The 18,454-nt window shown below is 37.8% G+C and overlaps 1 protein-coding gene across 1 annotated transcript in view; it reads right to left on the bottom strand.

Annotated features, from left to right (window-relative positions):
- THADA (THADA armadillo repeat containing) overlaps nt 1-18,454 on the bottom strand; it is a 323,536-nt gene that overhangs the window by 273,391 nt on the left and 31,691 nt on the right. Inside the window, exons 15-20 of the mRNA XM_019647913.1 lie at nt 14,361-14,512; nt 11,305-11,518; nt 9,958-10,093; nt 9,554-9,690; nt 6,404-6,562; nt 4,905-5,062 (exon numbers count right to left, since the gene is read on the bottom strand). Of these exons, the coding sequence (XP_019503458.1) occupies nt 4,905-5,062; nt 6,404-6,562; nt 9,554-9,690; nt 9,958-10,093; nt 11,305-11,518; nt 14,361-14,512 (956 nt within the window). The remainder of the gene's footprint in view (nt 1-4,904; nt 5,063-6,403; nt 6,563-9,553; nt 9,691-9,957; nt 10,094-11,304; nt 11,519-14,360; nt 14,513-18,454) is intronic.

Raw genomic sequence — 18,454 nt, 5'->3', positions numbered from 1 at the left:
ACAAACGACAGCAACTTGTCTGTTCCCCTTCCCCCAATTCCCCAGCACTGTTCCCCTCCCCCAATTCCCCAATAAAAATCTTAAAAAAAAAAAATTAGATAAGCCCAAAGGGATTTAAGTATAGGTGGGAAATTTCTACAAAGAGCATTGTACAGTGAGTGGTTAAAATCTGAGACTCTGAAGCTGAGAGGGTTGAATTTCAGAAACTACTTGGCCTCTTAATACTCAACAAGCTAATTAAGCAACACAGATCCCTCCTCTGTGAAATGGGGATAAAATTAGAACCCACTTCACAGGATTATTCTGAGGGGAAAAAAACGAGATTACACATATAAGAATTTAGCACAGTACCTGGCACAGAGTAGCCAACAGTAAATGTCCATTTTTGTTTTTATTTTGTATCATCAAGTAGTAAGACTTAATCCTAAACCTTAAAGTTTGACTTTAAGGCGCAGCCACTTCTTAAAACTTTAGGAATGTCAATAGCTAGGCGTTTCTAATTCTACTTTGGTTAAACAGAACAGTTTATAAAAGTTTACACCTCAGTAAGATAATGGTTTAAATGGTATATTCTCTACTACAGTGCTTTCTTTCTAACACCTGGGATTTCTTCAAAGCCTAAACATTGTTCTCCTACATAATAACAACAAAGATAATTGCTTTCTGGTAACCAGACATCTTACTGGAATATTTATTCTTTGCTTTCTAGTAAATTCTTAACCATGTGCCATTTTAACTGTTGTCCTTTAGGCTGGCTTTTTTAAATGAATTTTGTCTTGTACCTTCTATTATATTTCTAAGCCCTTTGAGATCAGAGAACCACATATTATGTTTCTTTATGTTCCCACAATACTCTTGTAGTAAGACAGTCAATAAATAGATGACTAAATGATGTCCTTAACATCATTTGACAGCCAGCCCCAAAATGGTGCCTGCATTCAGTACAATTCAACAGATACTTATTCATAATTTCTAAAAAATAAACCTTGGCAAAGAAAATACAAAAGGCAATTTCTTTAAGACTTATGAATGCTAATACACATACATCCCATTTTGTCATCCATTGCAGAGAATCTAAAACAGTAACAAAAGATACTGAGGGAATATATACACCCAGTTAGCCATGTACACTATGAAAATTACAACAGAAACTAAAGTAAGAATTAAAAAAATAACGATGGGGCTGGCCGAGTGGCGCGTTGGGTAAGAGTTGGCTTGGGACGCCAGCTCTGAGCAGTAGGGCCCAGGTTCAGATCCAGTGACACTGCACCCTCTACAGCTAAGATGGTGAACAACAGCTCAACCTGGAGCTGGGCTGCCGTGAGTCGCCTGTGACGGTGTAAGCTGCAGCCCCTGCTGCAGTGGGCTGCTGTGAGTTACCGTGAGCAGCCGGCAGCCAGCGTGAGCGGCTGTCCAATGGCCGGCAAGCAACATGCCTCACCTGGGAAGAGCGCAATGATCACAATATCAACATGGGCCAGTGAAGTGATGTCCTCCAAAACTAGATTGAAGAACAAAACAACAGCAACTTGTCTGTTCCCCTTCCCTGATTCCCCAACACTGTTCCCCTCCCCCAATTCCCCAATAAAATCTTAAAAAAAAAAAATACTGACAGTACTTATTTGTATTCAGGTGATTTCTGTGGCAATAATTACCAGGAAGGAGAAAGAAGCTTGACAATCTACCCACAAACTTCTTTTTAGGGATATTAGGGGAAATCTATAAATATATGAATTGATACTTCAGGTAGAGGAAGTTGTTAAAAAAAAAAATCAGTAGGCCCTCGGTATCTGATATCCCATGAAAAGAGGACCAACAAAATGTATCAAGCAAAAGCTCAACATCAGCAAAACATCCAGCTTGAAACCTAGACACAGACCAGTCAGGAAGTTGTGAGATAAGGTTGCACTTACCGCTCACTCCTTAAGGGTCTCGACTTACATCCCTCAAAGCTGGTTTTATCTCTGCCTCTTGCACAGGGACATTATGAAAGGACCTTTCATTATGTGATTACCTCGCAGGAGGCAAGGCAGACATGCCTCTGAATGGACACATTTTCCTCTTGGTGAAGCTGCAGAGGACACACTGCTTCACAAGAAGTGATTTAGGGAAATGAGTCATTTGCTAAAAAGTTCAGTAGCAAGTTGCCTTACTGTCCTGTTGCTTGTAAAAAAATTTGGTTGGATATGGGAAGTAGGGAAAATTCAATTTAAAGAAAAATTAAAGGAACAGTTCAGAACAAAGCCAGCACTGTGCCATGTCAGAGCACAGGCTGGAAAGGAGAATAATTGGGTTCCTGTCCCAGCACTGCCACAAACCAGCTTTGTGACCTTGGGCAAACCAGGTACCATCAAGGGCTTCAGTTTCCCCCATGTACAAGGGAGCTGGATAATATCATCTCTGTGATCCTTAGCTCTCATAGTTTGTGAATACAGCCCTGAATACTCAGAATTATAAATGAGCACCAGTTCTTCTCAGACCGTAACAAAAATCCCCAAACTGTAATCTCACTACCTGCTGGCTTGTTATCAACTACGCTCATGGACGCAGTATTTACGTGGTCACGCCTTTAACAAAGGGCCATAAAGTCAGGATGGGCTTCGAGGAACTGGGCTACAAATGAAATCCTCCCTGTCAACATGCAAGACATGAAATTTCAAATTATAATAGAATTACACGACTTTTTCAAGAGCGAAGTATGAGTGGAGAGACGAGAAGCATGAAGCTGAACATCAGTGTTTTAGGTTGTAGGGGGCAGCCGCCTTCATCCATTGAGAGAATCCATTGAGAGAAAAGCAGATCACAGTTATAACTGTTTTGGGAATAAGAAATTCAAGTTCTACATTCTCCCTCATAAAGGGTAGCATTCTGCCTACAAGTCACTTCACTGCCTCTGCTCTGCAGGTCCGTTATGGTCACACTCACCTAAGGCGCTGACTTTTAAATGCTTAGTTTTAGCACTAGGCGCACAGAAGACCTAGTGTTGTCAGGGCGACTATGCCCTTGGAAGAAGGTGGACCTCAGGCACGACCCAGCCACTCCAGTGTAAATTACAGTCTTCTCTCTCATTTATATTATTTTAACTCTTAAAGGTTTTAAGTACATGGGAGTATTTTTAATCGAAAGGAATTGTGTGAGCGAAATTTTATGTTTAAAAGCAGGACTCCTCTAGTAACATGAACAACACTAAGTTCTCGAGGACTCTGGGCTTTCATTGACTCCACAGTCCTAAACTGAGGCATTCCTTTGGTTAAAGTCAGAATGATCAAGAGTCAAGTTTCCCAAGGAAGGCAGGGTTTCAATGTCAGAATAGTGCTATCATGGTTGACCATTCATTCAGTGGTTAATTTCTTCTCAAGCCTATATATGTGGTGTCACCGCGTGAACGGCAACATGGAAAAATGACTGAAAGTTATTAGAATAGAAACTACTATTATATAGAAAAACAGGATGCTATTCTTCATTCAAAACAAGTCATTAGAATGGTTCTTTGGTTTAGAAGAGCCTCTCTTTACTATTGTTGCTGTTATTCTTTTACAAACATCTCTTGTATTTTACATTAATTCTCAAGATTAACATGGGTATCCCACATCAATTAATTAATAAGATCTAGGTACCATGCAAAAGGTGGCAAGGCAAAATAATTTTCATAGGAAGCTTCAGGGCTTTCTCAGTTGCAGTAAAAGCAAAGTGTGTTTCCCTTATTATTTTTTTTAAACACTATCCAATGAACCCCCAAAACTAGATATTTTAACTTCTCCTTGAAAAGTGGAGAAGCTGAGGGACTCTCACACATGTTTACAGCTTAGTAAGATGAACATCAGTTAAGTAATCATTAATCATAGCTGGATTCCTCAGCAAAGATGTTGGCATTGGCACTGCAGCCAGTCACCAGCAATGACTGCAAGTAACTCTAAGACACTAACGCCTATTTGATTTGGAAGAGAATAAGGAACAAGGAACATAATGATGCTGGCAGAATACTGTTCCCCTTTGCCGGTCTCCATCTCAGGGCCTTGCAACATCACAAGACCAGCTGTTAACCAGATGCAAGCACATGCACCAGAGAGAGTGTGAGAATAAAAATATCAGTATTATTTCCATGGAACTAGTCACATGGTTATTATAGAAATAGTCAACATTAGCATACTACAATGTTTGTTTTGTCCTTCAGTGTGGTAACACCCTCAGGGAAAAATGATCTTTATTTGTAAAAGGTTAAAAATGAAAGTACATGTTCTGTATCTTTGCTGGAAAATGGTGGGAAATGAATTTGTTGAAACCATATGGAGAGGAAAAGAGAATCAATTAAAAACAGAAATCTAATAAATTTAAAATATTTCCAAATGAAATGCTTGTGGTAAGCTAATTTCTTGTAAACACTGCTCTCAGGTCACTTGAACAGTCCCAGATGGTGAACGAACTTTGTGGTCTTAAAAAAGAAGTCAGCCAACAAACCAAAGTGACTACAACTTTATTATCAAGGTAGTGGGAAACAAGAGAGCCATAATCAACCAGTATATTAATTTTTCTTGCAAAATTGAAGAGGTTTATGGAGTTTCACTAAGACGATTTCATTGAAATTTAAATTTTTAATTTATATGTTAAAGTTAAAATGATAATGAAGTTACAAGTGCGGGAAAATCTCAAGTTATTTATATAACTTAGAAAAATAAAAATGTTTCTAAAAATGCCACTGTTGAAATGTATTGCCAGGTCTAACACATAGATTAAATGTTATGTATTTATTTAATTCTTAAACTATCATCAACTTTCTTCAGTTGATACGTGGTTTTATTCAAGAAATATTCAAAACTCTTCTTCAGAAAGTTGAGCTACAAATAAAAGTTTGTGATGTGTGCTTTGACCAGAAATTGCACCGGGTGAAAAAAAATCTCCCCTACCTGCTCCACCGTCAGTAATCCATCAGGAGACGCTGGCACAGGCTGCATGGGTAGAAGCTGGCACAGTGTGCCTAAAAGTAAAGCGACTTCCTTCATACTTCTCCAACAGCATACCAGTACCATCTGAGCAGTTACATCACATGTTTTCCCTTCTTTACCTTAAAAAAAAAAAAATCTTTTGCAACACTGACTGCTCACAACCCAGGTTTTTTGGAACAAGCTTATTCATAATTTCCCCAAGAATAATCTGCTTGAACAAACCAATTTGTCCTAGGTTATATTTACTTAGGAGAAAATAACAAACATTTGTTGAGCATGTGCTATGGGCAGGGATCATGCTCAGTATTTTTTTAATATACTATTTTCAAAACAAGTTTAAAAACAAAATGCAAATAGTGTCTCAAAACTAAAGTCTAACCTTTGAAAGTTACTGAAATAAACTCTCTCTGCTAAACTGTCATCCATAAAATATGATTATAACAAATATACTTCATTATTTATTTTGGTGAGGGTGGCTGTTATATCAGTAAAGGAGTAGGATAGGACATTGAAAGTAAAAGGAAAATACAAACTTTCTTCAAAAAATATATTTAAATTCCATGGCCAATAAGCTATAATTATCCTTACTCTTTTTCTAGTCTTAGAAATATTTTAGTACAGGCATTAAAAAAAACCCAAGACAAATTATTAAATTTACAAGGTAAGTAAACAAAACAATATTTATAATGTAATCCCACTTGTGTTTTTTAAAAGCCCACCAAGCTGAAAGAATAAACGTATTTACACATAAACACATAGAACAGGTCTAAAAGGATACACACGCAAAAAGAATAGTGGGGTTGGGGAGGAAATGAAGGACTTTAATTTATTTTTAACTCATATTTACCTCTGTATTGTTTGAAACCATTATAATAAGCATATATTTATGTTATTTTGTGTAATTAAAAGGAAAACCAGAAATTTTTACAAGACAATATCCCCATCTAGTGGAGAAGGCAGACTATGTAATAAAATCGCTAAGAAAATTAGAAAATAACTGATGGGAAAATAGGCAGTAAGAACTCAAATTCTGGAGGCTTGGTATAACAGAGAGGCTGCCATTTTCCTGAGTAATAAGGTTTGTTTCCTTTAAGAGGCTGCTTGACTGTAAGGACTCGCACGGCAAACAACAAGGAACCACATTACTGCTCAAACCCAAGTTCACCGTGCATCACTGCTCCTACATCACCTGGCTGTCAAGACAGGTCTTAGCACTCAAATGCTTTTTGTTGTAGCACTTTATATATTACACCAGGGCACACCATTTTCTGGTAAAAAAAAAAATCTTATAGTCATTCCCCCAAATAAATCACTTCTAAGCTCAAAAAAACCTTTATTTTCTAAAAATGTTCTGTACACATCTACAGCCTCTGGTTTACTATGTGAAAAGGGCATTTTGTACTTTTTTTTTTTTTTTCACTTAAACACGGATTACAAAGCACTGATTTTATATATGTTACCTTTGATTTCTGCAGAAGCATCGATATTCGGTACACTGGCATTCAAGTCCTCGAAGTCAAAGCTATCCCGTTCTTTCAATATTTTGGCTTGATTGAAGTAATCATTAGTATCTCGTGGCTGAATCTCATTCAGAATCGTCTGTAAGCGGCTTGCTGATTCTGCGGGAGAGAGATGAGAGTACGTAAAACCCCAGTTTCCATGCCACAGGCCGACTTCCCTTGAGGGGTATTTGCCTTCAACGCTTGTGTTATTTTCAATACCAGATAATCACTTCTATTAGAAGGGACTCACAGGGTGGATACTGTGAAAATTATTTATATAAGGTCTTCATGAGGCTTGAGTGTACTTTTAAAATATGGCAAATATTTTAAGTCGGTTGAAGAAAGGACACATACACAAAAAAACACAACACAAACTGTCCACGGGACAAAGGCTGCCATCCCATGCACGCTGCTTGCCTTACTGTTGTCTAAGAATCTCAAATCCAGTGCTCCATCACGTGAAAGAATAATAATACACTTCTATAACTTTTGTTTCAGCAAGTTGTTTCCCTATCTACAACATAAGTTATCAAGGTTTAAAGGTAGAAAGTTAAAAAGACAAAAGAAACCTGGCCAACAACAAAAACAATCTTTTACAGCCCAGGAATATCTTAAAGACTCCATATTTGACTCTGAAATGCATTATGTAATATACTGCTTTCTAAGTATGACTTACAGCCCTAGTGTTATAGTAAACTTAATTTTTATTCCCTAAGCACTCACTGGATCAGGAAATGTAAGCTCCATGAATGCAACACTTTGTTCACTGCTGAATTGCCAGTGTCTGGAACAGAAACTGGCTGGTGGCAGAGGTTCAGTCACATTGGTAATGAATGGATGACTAGGTAATGAAGAGCTAGCCAGGCTTAGAGTTTTAAGGAAAATAACAACTGGTAATCATCTGAAACCAAAGAGCAAACCAGAGAACAGGTATTTACTGTATACCTATTATATACACTTATATTTTAGGTATTATAGGAACTGCAAAGACCCAAACTGCTATCATGATGAGTCAGCCAATATCTTATGTCCACTTGTGGCTTCCAGAAAATTTTGCCCAAAACAAGCAAATTTTGACAGCCATGAAAAAATAACAAAAAGAAACCAGGGAAAGACCAAGAAAAAAGAAGGATGATCAGAGTAAAATTTTAAGAACCCTACCATTCATTTTTATGGCTTTCAAGGTAGGCTTTTGTCAATAAATTCAGAGTACAGGGCAATAACGTGGGAAAGAAACAGGAAAAAAGGAGAAAACCAGGTGAAAAAAAAAAAAGGTGAAATTAAGGAAGAGTCGGTGGGCCATAGGCAGTTTTTGAGACCAACAGATTTTAACACGTTCATAACAAAAATAATTTTAGCATACTCTGCAGGCCCTACCCACAATAGGTGAAAAATATTCAAGATTTCTCATTCAGGATATAGTGGTACTTGCCTGATCCAAATATTAGCTGTAAGATTAGGTGTTCCTTATTCCTATGCACTAAGTAGGAAAACTAAAGCATCAAATTTTGATTTTCAGACTATCAGTCAAAATAAATAAATAACTATGCCTTAGTATCATGAACCATCACCCATCTTCAATTCATTTTTAGTAAAGAACACAACCTCACATTTTCTATGCAAACATACACCTCCAGGTTGCTTTAATTATCAGTCCAAGATATTGCCTTGTGTGATGCAGCATGTGTTTATAATATAGTCAGTGTTTTGGGGTTTTTTTTTAGCTGAGCCATCCTGCCACCTGTTGGCAGCTCAGCGGCAGCTCAGCTCAGGCCGGGAATCAAACAGCTGTTGCTCAGAGCTCACACTCTTGCGCGAACTCTTAACCAACTGAGCCACTCGGCCAGCCCTAGTCAGTGTGTTTTTAACACAAGGTTTGCACTTACACACCAAAATGCACTTATAAACTTTATTTCAACACCAAATGTAAATTTACTTCGTGATTTTCTAGGTGCTAACACCAATCCCTTCTGGCGTGTTGGAGTGCCAGTACGTATGTGCTACCTAAGGCATCCCAGGCACTGAGTTTAGTTCCCGTCCTTTAAGGAATTGTTCAATCATTGATTTATTCATTATAACAAGTATTTATTGTGTACTGACTTCTACCAGGCACTGTGATAAGCACAAGATAGGGAAACATGGACATGATCACTGTTGAACTGGACCGACTCCATGAAGGAGCACTCTGTGGGAAGAGGAAAGAGGGAAGAGACAAGAAGGACAGGGTTGCAGGAGCCAAACTATTGCAAGACCTGGTCTGAGATCACTAAACTATTTTAAATAGGGGTGAGGGGTGGGGGTGGGGGTGCTGACAGGGCACAAGGGTCAAATAAAGATCATGGGTAACATGATGAATTACATAATTAGAAAAGACTAGAAAAAGATGAGAAAAGAGAGATAAGAGTAGCTGTGGGGAAACCAGTTGACAAGCTCCTGGAGTAGTCCAAACAAGAGAAGATAGTAACTTTAAGAAGATGCAGGTAAAAACAAAAGAGATCTGAAAGATATTTAAGTGTAACGCTGACAGAATGTAGAGACAGGCACAATACAAGGAGCGAAAAGATGGCAGGCAGCCCTAGGCTCCTGACTTGCATGAACAGGTCTTTGGTAAAGACACAGGGGTTGGGAGGGAAAAGACAGATTCAAGTTCATGAGATCCATTTGGGGGCATTTTGAGTATCTCCTCCTATCTTTTTATTTTTTTTTTAATTAAATGGTCTCTGTACATCAATTGGTCTTTGCCCATTTCAGATTCCTAACAAGTTGCCTTCTCTGACTGAACCCCATCAAGCTGCCCCCCTCTCTAATTTACATTGCCAGCTCTCCCAGTCCCAGCAATTACCTGGTAGGTTGTGTTCTGAAATTACAATATTATAAAACCCAATTTACCCCAGGGGAGAGAGTGCCTTAATCATCACCTGGTTATTTATTTATTTTGGTATTTTTTTTAATAGTTAAAAATATTACTAAAAAGGTAGAAATATCGCTACTAATCATTTTTCTCCCCTATTTAGTATTTATAGCTCTCTAAAGAAATGATTAGGGCGAGGAAAAAAAAATGACAAGGAGAGAAAGATAAGTTGATTCTAGCTTTGTTTGTTGGCTGACCTGAATCAGTGTCCATTGGGATGAGGCCTTCTGGGGAAGAGCTCTGAATGACGGGAGACACCACAGCGGAAAGCCTGTAGGACATTGAAAGGAGCTTCTCCACCACAGGTTTCCACTCACTCACCAGCTGCAGGCTGCTGCAACAAGGGCGTAAGAGAAATTTATACTAAAAGCAAAAATCACATTTTTTTAAATGGACATTAAAGGAGTTGGAAGAATTTGCGTTTCAAAATTGTGCATTCGATGAGATATTTAAGACGATATAGAATATGTGTATGTATGTATATCTTTTCATCTAATTTTTAATTATCTTGAAGGCCACATGTTCCTTTCTTAGGACATATTCCAGTACAAGCTGAAAGCCTAGAAATGCGTGTTCAGGAGATAATGGCAGACACACTTACTTGAGAGGTAACTTTTGCAAGGCCCTGGTTATACAGTGGACTCGCCCATACACTGGAAATGATGCTGCTGCCCGGAGCAGAGAATTTTCAGCCTGACTTACTTCTTCCTCAAGATTTTCCAACAAGCATTTGATAACTAGAAAAAGCAACCAAAAAAAACCAAAGTAATGCCAGCTTGAAAACACACTTATAAATTAGCGAACAGCAAAACAGTTCCCATGAAATCATTCAACTCAATTGCACTTTATCCTAGAGGTTTTGAATTTTAAAAAACAGATCTTTCAGGGTTATCTGGCCTGTTATCCTTGTCTAGTGGAGGCAGAACCGAGTGTCTTTTCCTAGTTTCCTGGATCCAGTTATAGCATTCACTCCAAATCATTCCTCCTAGACATCCTCCATCTGGGGTATCGGACCCTAGGCCCTCAGGCCACGTGCTGTTTGGACAGGGTTTTTTTTTTAACTTTTAAATAATGGCTCTAATGAGATATACTTCGTATACCATATAATTTATAAAGTATACAAGTCAATGGTTTTTAGTATATTCAGATCTGTGCAACCGTCACCACAATCAATTTTAGAACCTTTTCATCCTCCCCCCTCTAAAAACTCTCACCTGCACCCGTCACCTTCCCCAGCCCTAGGCAACCACTGATCTACTTTCTGTCTCTATAGATTTGCCTATTCTGGACCTACCATATAAATGGAATCATATAATATGTAAACTCTTTCACTCAGCATGTTTTCAAAGTTCATCCATGTTGTAGCATGTATCTATATTTCATTCTTTTGTACAGCTGAATAATAGTCCATTGTATGAATGGATACACTACATTTTATTTATCCATTCATCAATTCATAGATATATGGGTTGTTTCCACTTTTTAGCTATTATGAATAATTTTGGAACTGGCGGTATGGAAAGTGAAAAGGTACAGGCATGAGAGCCAGTTAAAACATAAACCCCGATAAAGGAAATCTCCGTTATTAATACAATAGAAATAACAAAGACGATCTGCCTATAGTCACGATCAAGTTTTCACAGAAGAAAAAGTACATTTTCCGTAGAGAAAGAGGTCAATCAGAGCTTTATTAATGCACATTTATGTATCAACTTATTTAACATGAATCATCTGTTTAAAAACAAGTGTTATAGCTGATTAAACTGTTTCTTTGCATAAGAGAAATTCACGGTATTCTTACGTGCTGGTAAACTACTATGCTGGTAAACTCAAATAAAAAACCACAAAGAAACGTTTAACCATTGGATAGCCTAACCAAATGACTAGTGAGAGAGTAAAATGCTGGTTTTGATAAATAAGAGCAAAAGGTCATCTACTCAATACAAACCCATTAACGTGTTCCTTTCCACCACAGCAGCAGACTTATCTCCATCTCCACATGCAATGTGCTGAGTTTTTAAGTAGGCAGACAGAGCTGACGGCAGAGCATTCTGCCAGATTAAGAAGTTCATCAGGTAGGAAGCTGTTACACAGTCATATGGTTTGGTGCTGGTGCTGAGCGCCAGGGCTGCCTGGAATAAGCCTTGCAGTTTCTCTGAATCCTAGAATAAAGCACAGACTCAGTAACTGTCACTCAAATAGTTCTTTGATCTGAAGGAATACTACACATTTAAAAACAGAGCCTGCCACATAACTGTAACTCAATAAGAACATTGATTCCCTTCCTCCCTGAATATAGGTTAGAGTTATCGTTATAGTAATTAAGGATTATTATGGATCAGTTCTAGTGATGAGGGTCTTGAAAATAATCAGTTGGGAACCAACACTGATAAAGCTTTTGTTAAAAAATGTACCTCTTTCTTCAGCAAAAGTGTACTTTTTCCTGTAGAGGTTCTGCTATGACTATAGCCAGATCATCTCTGTTACTTATGTGCAGACCAGAGTTCTTTTGTATATTCAGGGTTGTTTTACCTGGGCATCATACTCCTGCCCTTCGCCCTTCCCCCTTCCCATAGAACTAGTTCAAAGGAGAAAAATAGAAATCTGCACAAAAATATCAATACACCAGGCTGTTTCTGGTAAAGTTCCATGTATATGCAGGGAAAATAAAGTGATCACATAAGCCTGAGAAATTCTGCATCAGAGCTCCCACATCTATATCTCATATACCATTCACTTACATAGCCCGTCCTAAAGACAAACCCAAAAGGCAGTTCAGTGTAATATGCATGGAAATAGGCACTGGCTGAGGACAGGAGACATGGGTCCTAGTCCCGATTCCATGGTTGACAAGGTACACGTTCACCAAACTGCAACTCAGGGTTTCACTGTTCAATAATACTGATTCAACTAGGACTATTCCATAACCATCTAATATAAGGAAAAAGTCATTATAAACTTAATTTTGAATTTCATTATAGGTACACTAATATTGAATGATGTCTTACAATTTCAAATTAATAGATATCAAATATACTAATTCAAATATCAGTTTATTTCTATTAAAATTCTTTGCTATTTGATGTTTAATTTTCTATTATCTAAAAAACTTAAAGTAGTGGCCAAAAGCTCAAATCTAAATAAATATTAGAAAGAACCAATTAAACACCTAAGTCATTTTTTTTTTGTAACTGTCAGCTAAGTCCCTCAATTCCTTAACTAATCAATTAGTAAAAAAATATATATAATGTTTGGAATCTAAAATACCTTTGTTCTATCATCTGAGTTCAATCAAAATACAATACAAAAGCCTTGGATATGTAGCTCCACAAGAAAAAGCAATAGACTAGGTGAATGATAAAGTCATATACTAGAAAGATATGCCATCAAAAAATACATATACAAGTCCTTAGAGAGACTAGGTTAGCATTCAAAAATGTTTTAAAGTTAACTATATTAAAAAATTAATTATGTGTTAACATAAGGTATTCCCAAAGAAAGGCTTTGGAAACATGTAATTAATATTTTTAAAACTTGAATGCCTATTCCTATGATCATTTTACAAATATGCAAGCCAGATCAGATAATATAACTACCAAAATCATAGAGCAAACCAAATGTGCTACTAAGTTTCCTGAATTCTAGTTCATGTCTACATACCAAGCACGTGTTTATCAAATGAGAGATACAGAGGCCCCCTAAGGATCCTTCATAGTTCATGTAAGGATCGGGTCTTTCATATAGGTGCTATTATATAATATACCTTACCCGTTCCATATACTCTCAAAATATTTGTCAGGAATGAGGCATAGTTTTAGATAGATAGATAGATAGATAGATAGATAGATAGATAGATAGATAGATAGATGATATAAGGCTACAGCATGATGAAAGGTAAGGGGCAATGGGAAAGGGAGTGTGGGAGAGAAAAAAGGAAATTGAATGAGACAGTATCTTCTTTAAAAATTCTATATGGTATAAAAGTTAGAAGTCGAAGCACCAAAGAAGCTTCTGCTAACCAGGGCACCGGAAAGACCACAAGGATAGGTGGGCACTGGAGAGCAAGTCCAATACGGACCCAAATTGGAAAAGATGTCTGAGATCTTGCAATGCCATCTAGAAGCCATGGAAACAGACACCTTGTGCTCGCTGACATGTGCTTCCCACTGCATCCACAAGCTGTCATGCCCTAAACAGAGCCTAATAGCCGGAGCCCAGACCACAGCTCAGCTGCAGCCCCTATAGGCTCTCACGGACTCTATACAGCTCTAACAGAAAGCCTTAGCAAAGCTCTCGAGCCAGTGATCCCACAGCTGCTGGTGACCTCACAGCCCTAGAAGAAGCCTGAAGGGCAGAGCCCAACACCTGCAGACTGATCTCCATGCTGTGCCCTCACCCCAAGCCTATATATGGATCCCACCCCAAGTGGTCAGGAAGAGGGTGGGAGCTGGAGACGGAACAGACCGCCTAGGGAGCAAACTGTTAACCTCAAGTATTCTGGGTTTCAGTCTCAGTTTAGCTATTGCTTGCTAGAAGATCAGAAACATGTTTTCTACCTCACTTACACTCAATTTCCCAGTCTACTAAGCAGGAAGGTTATCTCAAAAAACTCAAGTTACTGTAAGTGATGGGTTTTGATCAAATATTAACATGTCCAAGGAAACTGGAGAGGCCACAGTTAACTGAAATCTACCAGTAATCTTGTAAAGAATAAAACCTACTGCCTCCTACAGCTCTCTTTTTATATCAAAATAATAATTTTAAAAAAAAAAGCTCACTGAGTTAGACTTTGTTTTCTCTTACAATATGTCCTCTCTCCCCGTCACCCATCCCCACCTCCTCCACCCCACCACCCCACAACAGCGGAGGTATTACTGATAATGAAACAGCCAGAGGTGTAAGAAGGCAGCTGCAAAGACCTTGGACAACCCACAGGCTGTTCCATCTGCTCCTTAAATACAACGTTTTCACGCATACACATTGACACGGGAAAAGTCCACATACCTGAAATTGTACAACTGGTTTTGGCAACTTCATTAGAAGATCAAATGCTAAAATTTTCACTGTTTCAAAAGTGCTGGCAAAACATTCTATTAGGATTTGGAAACGACTAACATCAATATCATGACTCAGCTGATACACTGTCTGGGCTTGACCTAAAATTAAAAAAAAAAAAATTTAAGTGAATAAAAGGAAAAGGAAATCAATATTTTTAAGTTATTTGGCAAATTTATAGAAAATTAGTATAAAAATCCACACAGCATACTTTACCCATAATAGCATAAAAGAATAATTTTTCCAATAATTTCCTAAAATGATAAAATAATAAGTATTACAGTTTTCCAAATGGGAAACATTTTTTTTAACTTGTTTAAAACCACTTCATCCTCTTTCAAAAGGACATACATTACATAACAGACACCTAAGTTATTTTTTAAATAAACAACAATAAATAAATTTAGGAATACATCTTCTAAAAAACTTTTTGACCTAAAATCCAAAGTCCTACCATGTTTTGGTTGAACGGACACTGAATAATCAATATGACATAGCCTAATAGAATTACTGGGCATCAAAGATCAAGAAGGAGTCTTTTGGCCATTTAGGCAAAACGCTCAATTCATCTACAAAGTGGAAAAACCTAGTCTGGCTTCACTCTTCACCACAGCATCATATAGTGTTAGAAGACAGTGAAGCAATGCTTACAAAATCCTCAGGCAAAGAAGGTGTGATGAAAAACTGTATCTCAAACTCATACTCCAGTATCAAGTATAACAGCAATATAAACACTTTTTGAATGTGCAAGAAATTAAGAACTACATTTCCCCCACTGTTTTCAAAGAAAGATGAATTTCAGCCAACCAAGAAATGAACAGAAACTATCACAAAAAAATGATGGCAGTCACTGAATTCATTTCATTCTAAGATTAGGACTAAACAACTGTGGGGATAATGGGTTTCATAGCAGAATATGAAGAACATTTAACATTTAACAAATTAAGCCCTGATAATAACGGAAAACATCCCTATGCTTACTTAGTTTGGGGAATGTTACTCAATATAAGTCAGGATTGAGTTTTTTTATTTAATCTTAACTCACAAGTTAGTACAACCCTGTGAAATTCCTAGAGCAAGCAAATGGAGTTTTTGTCACTTCATTCACACCTCTGCTCAGCTTTGTTTCTTCTATTCAAATTTGGTATCTTTTCTTTCTTTCTCTGGCCTAAGTGTTCTGGCAGAAACGTTCACTACAAAGGGGTACAACAGTGCTGCAAGTGGGCATCAGTTCCTGTTCTTAGGAGAAAGGCTTTGTCTTCAACCAATGAGCATGGTGTTGGCTGTGGGTTTTTCATGAATGTTATTATGTTGAGGCAGTTCCCTTCCATTCTTAGCTTGTTGAATGTCTATTTAATCATTAAAGGGTATTGAATTTTGTCAAGTGTTTTTTCTAAGTCAATTGAGATTATCATGTTTTGTTTTATTTTTTTCCTTTGTTCTAATGTGGTACATTACATTGACTATTTTTCCTTATAATGTAAAGGTGGGCCCACCTTTACATTCCTGGAATTAAATTCCACTTACCTAGTCAAGGTGTACAATACTTTTAATATGCTTTGGATATGGTTTGCTAGTATGTTGTTAAGAAGTTTTGCATCTATATTCATAAGAGATACTGGCCTATAGTTTTCATTTCTTGTGGAGTCTTTGTCAGGCTTTGGTATCAGGGTGATGCTAAGCCTCACAGAATGAGATAGGAAAATGTTCCCTCATCTCCAAGAGTTTGAGGATTGGTGTTATCTTCAAATGTTTGGTAGAATTCACCAGTGAAGCCACAGAGGCTTTTGATTACTGACTCTCTCTCTTGTTTAGATCCGTTCAAATTTTCTATTTCTTCTTGACTCAGTAATTTGTATGTTTCTAGGAAAGTGTCCATTTCATCTAGGTTATTTAATTTATTGGAAATACAATGTAATAATTGTTCATAGCATTGTCTTATAATCCTTTTTATTTCTGTAAGATCAGTAAAAATGTCTCTACTTTCATTTCTGATTTTAGTTTTTTATGTCTTCTTTCTTTTTTTCTAAATCAGTATAGCCAAAACTGTCAATTTTGTTGATCTTTTTTGATAAACCAACTTTTGGTTTCGTTGAGTCTCTGTATTGTTTTTCTATTCTCTATTTCGTTTATCTCCATTCTAATCTTTATTATTTCCTTCCTTCTGCGGGCTTTGGGTAAGGTTTGCTCTTCTTTTTCTAATTCCTTGAGGTATAAAGTTACGTTATTGATCTGAGATCTCCTTTTTTTAGTGCAGGTATGGTCAGGTACAAACCTCCCTATGAGCACTTCTTTTGCTTCATCCCATGAATTTGGTACGTTGTTTTTAGTTTCATTCTTCCTAAGGTATTTTCTAATGTGACTTCTTCTTTCCCCCCTGGTTAAGAGCTCTGCTCAAACACGAAGCCTTCTCTAACACTACTGTATGAAACAGCTAGCATACCCCATCCTCCCAGGCGCTCTATTATCTCCCTCCCCTTCTCTTCTTGAAATACCTTTTCATAGTACTTATCTCCATCTGAAATTCTATGTATTACTTGTTAATTTACTGTCTGACTTCCTTCACTAAAATTAAAATCTAAGCTCAAACATGGGAAGCATTTTGTTTTGAACACTTCATATCCATGGCTGCTTGACAATATAGTAAGCACTAAATAAATATTTGCTGAACAAACTCCATTAATCGAATTGTAGAATCCAACTTTTCACCATGAATACTGTGACACTTTATTCTGAGTAAGACAGATGCATGTGGCTTATTCATCTTAAACTAGGACATACTTCAGGCAAGGCAGGTACCATTTTGACCAATCCCAATCACAGTCCTATAAAATAAAAACCCACATTAAAGTTCTTGCAATAAATATAGAATGAATTTACATTTCTAATCCTGGATTTCATGATCATGCCTCTTTAGCCTCCTTTAAAGTTAATGGGTACAGTATGGTTTGCACCATTTGCATTACCTCCCAGTTGTTTAATTAACATAATGACTGGGAGATCAGTTACTGCCCAATTACATGTGACTCATTAATTAGGAAGATAACTTGGGTTTTTCCCTTTTAAAGTACGTTTAAGTGTATTAAACTTCTCTCTCAACTGAAAAATTACCAGTATAATTTAGCCTAGTGTTACTTCCCCTATACCTATGCACAACTGGAACTACATTAAATGTGCAAGAAACTTCGATAAATGGGTAATCAATCACTCTCAGGCAAAACTTTATTTGTAGTACCACTGAAATTCTCTAAGTTGATGAATGCCCTATATATTGGGTCATCGGGAAAGTCGTGACGTATTTTTCTATGTTTTTCAATGCAAAAATGCGTCATGACCTTCCCGATGACCCAATACATTTTCTGTGGATGTTGTAACAAATTACTACAAATTTAGCAGCTTAGAAACCACAGAAATCTATTCTCTCACAGTCCTGGAAGCCAGAAGTCCAAAATCAAGGTGCTGGTAGGGCCATGCTCACTGTAGAGGCTCAAAGGGAAAATGCCTTCCTTATCTCTTTCAGCTTCTGGTGGCGGCCAGGATTCCATGGTTTATAGTCACATCACTCTAATCTCTACTGTCACACTGACTCCTCCTCTTCTATGAGTCACAACATCTCCCCTTGCCTCTCTCTTATAAGGACACTTGTGATGGTATTTAGGCCCATCCAGATAACCGAAGATTATCTCATTTAAAGATCCTTCACTTCAGCCAGCCAAGTGGCACACTGGTTAGGAGTTCGCTTGGATGCCAGCTCTGAGCAGCAGGGCCACGGTTCGGATCCTACAAGAGGGCCAGTGACGCTGCGCCCTCTACAGCTAAGATGGTGAACAACAGCTTGACCTGGAGCTGGGCTGCCGTAAGTTGCTGGCGACGGCTTAGGCTGCATTGGGGCTGGCCGGCAGCTAGGGTGCGCTTTTGTGAGCCACCGTAAGCAGCCATCCAATGGCCAGCGGGGGACTAGGAAGAGCGCATTGATCACAATACAAACATGGGCCTTGGGCCAGCCGAGTGGCTCAGTTGGTTAACAGCTCGCTCAAGAGTGC

The sequence above is a fragment of the Hipposideros armiger genome, unplaced genomic scaffold (genome assembly GCF_001890085.2).
Source record: "Hipposideros armiger isolate ML-2016 unplaced genomic scaffold, ASM189008v1 scaffold_118, whole genome shotgun sequence".
NCBI lineage: Eukaryota > Metazoa > Chordata > Mammalia > Chiroptera > Hipposideridae > Hipposideros > Hipposideros armiger.
The sequence above is the reverse complement of the archived record's forward strand: the minus strand, read 5'-3'. Positions and strand labels throughout refer to the sequence as shown.